Raw genomic sequence first — 490 nt, forward strand, 5'->3', positions numbered from 1 at the left:
TGGCGGCGTCGCTCTCGGTCGGCCGAACGCCGCCGTTTGCCGGAGACGGCCGATCGAGGTCCATCATGTCCGAACCTTGCCGGCGCTTGCCTTTAGCCGCGAGCGCTTGGACTCAACGGGCAACTCGGGTCAGGTTTTTCATACCCGGACCGGGGACTCGGCGCGGATGGAGTTTGCAAAAAAAGGCCCGAGGGGGCGACCGCGAAGCTCGGACAAGGCCCGTACGACGTCCCTCCGCCTAACCTGACGCGAGGGCGTCGACAAACGCCCGCGGCGATCAGTCGCGGGGGACGACGCGCTTAAGGCTTAAGGTCGCGGGCTTTACCTGGCATCCGGTAAAAGAGGCGTTGTCCTGCGCCGTCGTTGGTTTGCAGGAAGCGCGAGTCGACCGACCAGTCCAGGTGGGTGATGAAGGAGGCGGAGCGGGCGCACTCGCCCACTTTCTTAAAGCGTTGCGCTACGGGGTCGACGTCCACCGCGCCGCCGTCGG

The 490-nt window shown here is 65.9% G+C and overlaps 1 protein-coding gene across 1 annotated transcript in view; it reads right to left on the bottom strand.

Annotated features, from left to right (window-relative positions):
• Nucleotides 1–490, bottom strand: part of LOC109527603 (echinoderm microtubule-associated protein-like 6) — a gene marked incomplete at both ends in the record, with an annotated part of 40852 nt that overhangs the window by 16076 nt on the left and 24286 nt on the right. The window contains one exon of the mRNA XM_019889613.1: nt 326–489. Within this exon, the coding sequence (XP_019745172.1) occupies nt 326–489 (164 nt within the window). The remainder of the gene's footprint in view (nt 1–325; nt 490) is intronic.

Source organism: Hippocampus comes, unplaced genomic scaffold (assembly GCF_001891065.2).
Source record: "Hippocampus comes isolate QL1 unplaced genomic scaffold, H_comes_QL1_v1.1 scaffold301, whole genome shotgun sequence".
Taxonomy (NCBI): Eukaryota; Metazoa; Chordata; class Actinopteri; order Syngnathiformes; family Syngnathidae; genus Hippocampus; species Hippocampus comes.